At 60.9% G+C, this 3,481-nt stretch overlaps 1 protein-coding gene across 2 annotated transcripts in view; it reads left to right on the top strand.

Annotated features, from left to right (window-relative positions):
- SLC16A13 (solute carrier family 16 member 13) overlaps window positions 1-3,067 on the top strand; it is a 7,850-nt gene extending 4,783 nt beyond the window's left edge. Inside the window, exons 1-4 of one of the 2 annotated variants that reach the window (XM_077746633.1) lie at window positions 4-202; window positions 324-467; window positions 1,071-1,808; window positions 2,599-3,067. In XM_077746633.1, the coding sequence (XP_077602759.1) occupies window positions 4-202; window positions 324-467; window positions 1,071-1,808; window positions 2,599-2,798 (1,281 nt within the window). In that variant the 3' untranslated portion in view covers window positions 2,799-3,067. Of the gene's footprint in view, window positions 1-3; window positions 203-323; window positions 468-1,070; window positions 1,809-2,598 lie in introns of those variants that run through there. The other variant, XM_077746634.1, reaches the window with a different exon arrangement.
- Window positions 3,068-3,481: the final 414 nt, after the last annotated feature.

Raw genomic sequence — 3,481 nt, 5'->3', positions numbered from 1 at the left:
CCGATGGCGCGCAGGGCCGAGCCCCCCGACGGGGGCTGGGGGTGGATGGTGGTGCTGTCCGCCTTCTTCCAGTCGGCGCTGGTGTTCGGGGTGCTCCGTTCTTTCGGCGTCTTCTTCGTGGAGCTAGTGGCGGCGTTCCAGGAGCAGGCGGCGCGGGTGTCCTGGATCGCCTCCATAGGGATCGCCGTGCAGCAGTTCGGGAGTGAGTGCCGCGCCCGGCCCGGCGCGCGGCGACCCTCCCTCGGAAGGGACGGGGGGCGCAGGGGGGCGAGGGGGAGGGCGCTGCCGGAGATCTCCTCGCAGAACCTCTTCCTCTTTCTCAGGCCCCGTGGGCAGCGCCCTGAGCACGAAGTACGGGCCCAGGCCCGTGGTGATGGCAGGGGGCATCTTGGCTGCGTCGGGGATGCTGCTCGCCTCCTTCGCTACCTCCGTGACCCACCTATACCTGAGCATTGGGCTGCTCTCAGGTGAGGCCCAGGACTAGGGCAGGAGAGGGAAAGGGCCTCCGGACTTTCGCCTGCTTCCTGCCCCTTCCCAAAGGCTCAGGGAGGAGCCGACAGAAAGTTTCTGCGGGCACCTAGGCCCCGAAGGGCAGGTTTGATGAGCGCAGCGTGGGGATATTGAGACATTCAGAGGAGGAGTCCAGCGTATGCAAGCCCAGGGCTGGTGGGGCCGGAGTGTAAAAGGAAGAATTACCCTACGTGCCAGGTTCGGTGCCTGTGAAATCAATCTCATTGTCAGATTTGCATACAGACCAAGAAGGCTTGGGAAGCTTCTGTAACTCGGCTGGAGCTCACCGCGGTCAGAAGTGGTACAGAGCCCCAGCCTAACTCCAGAGCTCTGAGCCACTTACCGCACAAACAGTAGAGCTAAGCCTCCGCGATCCAGTGAGGGGTATTACCGCCATCTGCAAGATGGGGAGACCGAGGCTGAGAGATGGAATAAAACACAGGATATCGATGCGAGACGCTGTAATCAAAGCCTGTGCTACATCCGGGGCAGTGGTGGGATTACTGGGTGCCCTGAGCTCCCTAAGAGTCCCCCAACCCTTGTCTGTTCCTTTTTGACAGGCTCTGGCTGGGCCTTGACCTTCACTCCGACCCTGGCTTGCCTGTCCCGCTACTTCTCTCGAAGGCGATCCCTGGCCACGGGGCTGGCACTGACGGGCGTGGGTCTCTCCTCCTTTGCCTTTGCCCCACTTTTCCAGTGGCTGGTCAACCGATACGCCTGGCGGGGGGCCCTGCTGCTGGTGTCTGCCCTCTCCCTCCACCTGGTGGCCTGCGGTGCGCTTCTCCGGCCGCTCTCCCTGACCGAGGACCCTGCCGTGGGCGGCCCCAGGGCCCAGCTCACCTCCCTCCTCCGTCATGGCCCCTTCCTCCGTTACACTGTGGCCCTCACCCTGATCAACACTGGCTACTTCATCCCCTACGTGCACCTGATGGCCCACCTCCAGGACCTGGGTTGGGAGCCGCTGTCTGCTGCCTTCCTCCTCTCGGTGGTAGCGATCTCCGACCTCGTGGGACGTGTGGCTTCTGGGTGGCTAGGGGACACAGTCCCGGGACCTGTGGCTCGACTCCTGATGCTCTGGACCACCCTGACTGGGGTCTCGCTGGCCCTGTTCCCCGTGGCTCGGACCCCCACGGCCCTGATGGTTCTGGCCGTGGCCTATGGCTTCACATCGGGGGCCCTGACCCCCGTGGCCTTCTCGGTGTTGCCTGAACTGGTGGGGACTGGAAGGATATACTGTGGCCTGGGACTGGTGCAGATGGTGGAGAGCATCGGGGGGCTGCTGGGGGCCCCTCTGTCAGGTAAGAGGGACTGGGTTTCCGGGGCGGGGGGGGGCAGGGCTGCCATGTCATGGGATTCAGGGAGGGAACTATTTAAATTGTTGTGTTTGTGAGTATTGCCCTCTGGAATGGCACAGACCGTCTATGGCCATACCACCCTGAACCCACCCGGTCTTGTCTGATCTGGGAAGCTAAGCAGGGTCGGGCCTGGTTAGTACTTGGATGGAAGAGCACAGAACACAGACGGCATGGCCCACACAGTAGCTCACCCACAGAGTGGGTCCATGGGGCAAAGAAATTGGGGACTGGGGGCAGATTAAGGGGAGCTATGAGGAGCCCTGGGCAGGGTGTCCACAGCCTGGGTTTTCAGAGGACCTGGCTGCACCTGGCCAGACACAGCCCGCCAGCGTCTGCACTTTTCCTTGGCCTACTGGGCCCCAGTCCAGGTGTCTGAGCCGTCGGGTCAAAGTTCTCCATGCCCCAGACGCCAAAACCTTCAGACCCTTAAAGTTCTCCTCTTAACTATTAACTCAACGTGTGGAAGGGCCCCCGTTGCTTGAAAGAAAGGCATGGGGGTGTCTGGCTCGATGCGGACACCCCGTCTCTGCCGGCTGGTTTGGAGGCCCCTTACGAAGGCAGGAAGGCGGTGGACGCCTTAGAAACCTCCAGGGCGCAGAGTTCTGGAGTGAACCCAGCCCTGCCTTGCTGAGTTCTGACTCTTCCGAGATGATGGGTTCAGGATTCTTTTCTTCCCTCCCCCCGTCTCGGGAAACTGATCACCATGTGTGTTCTTTTTCTCTCTTGGATCTAGGCTACCTCCGAGATAGGACAGGCACCTACACGGCTTCTTTCGTGGTGGCCGGGGCCTTCCTTCTGGTAGGGAGTGGGCTTCTCATCACGCTGCCTCACGTCTCCTGCTTCTCGGCCTCTGCCTCCAAGCCCCAGGAGCCCAGGACGGAGGCCATGGATACCAAAGTGTCTCTGACCAAGGAGGCGCGGCAGGAGGCCTGACCTCTGCAAAGGGCGGTCAGACCCAGAAAGGGGTCTTCTGAGCCATCCTGGTGCCCACAGAACCACGGTGCCCAAGAACAAGGCCTCTTGACCCGCCTCCCCCCAGGCCAGTGAGTCGCATGTGGCAGCCCTCTGAAGCACTTTGAGGACTCCTGGCTCTTCTTTGCTCCCACGCCCCGGATCCTGGAGCTCAGCCTGCTCCCCTGAGCTGTGAATCAGCCACAAACACCAAAGGCCACAATCTTAATGTGGCCTATATGTGATCTCTACGTTGCCTACCGGCTCTCTTCTCTGAAGACCGATGGTTGGGAANGGCCAGTGAGTCGCATGTGGCAGCCCTCTGAAGCACTTTGAGGACTCCTGGCTCTTCTTTGCTCCCACGCCCCGGATCCTGGAGCTCAGCCTGCTCCCCTGAGCTGTGAATCAGCCACAAACACCAAAGGCCACAATCTTAATGTGGCCTATATGTGATCTCTACGTTGCCTACCGGCTCTCTTCTCTGAAGACCAATGGTTGGGAAAGAGGGATGCCCTTCTGAGATCTGCCTACAGGAGGGAAGTGGATAATAATCAGAACCTCAAAAAGAGCTGGGGCCCATGTGCTTGGGTTGGCTGAATGGGTTCACGGCTAGGAAGTGGGAGGGGGCCTGCTCTCCGGGCCTCAGTTCCTCTCTCTCTTCCCCA

The sequence above is a fragment of the Crocuta crocuta genome, unplaced genomic scaffold, assembly GCF_008692635.1.
Source record: "Crocuta crocuta isolate KB4526 unplaced genomic scaffold, BGI_CrCroc_1.0 scaffold139, whole genome shotgun sequence".
Lineage (NCBI taxonomy): Eukaryota > Metazoa > Chordata > Mammalia > Carnivora > Hyaenidae > Crocuta > Crocuta crocuta.
Note: the sequence above shows the minus strand (reverse complement) of the source record. Positions and strands in the feature narration are given on the sequence as shown.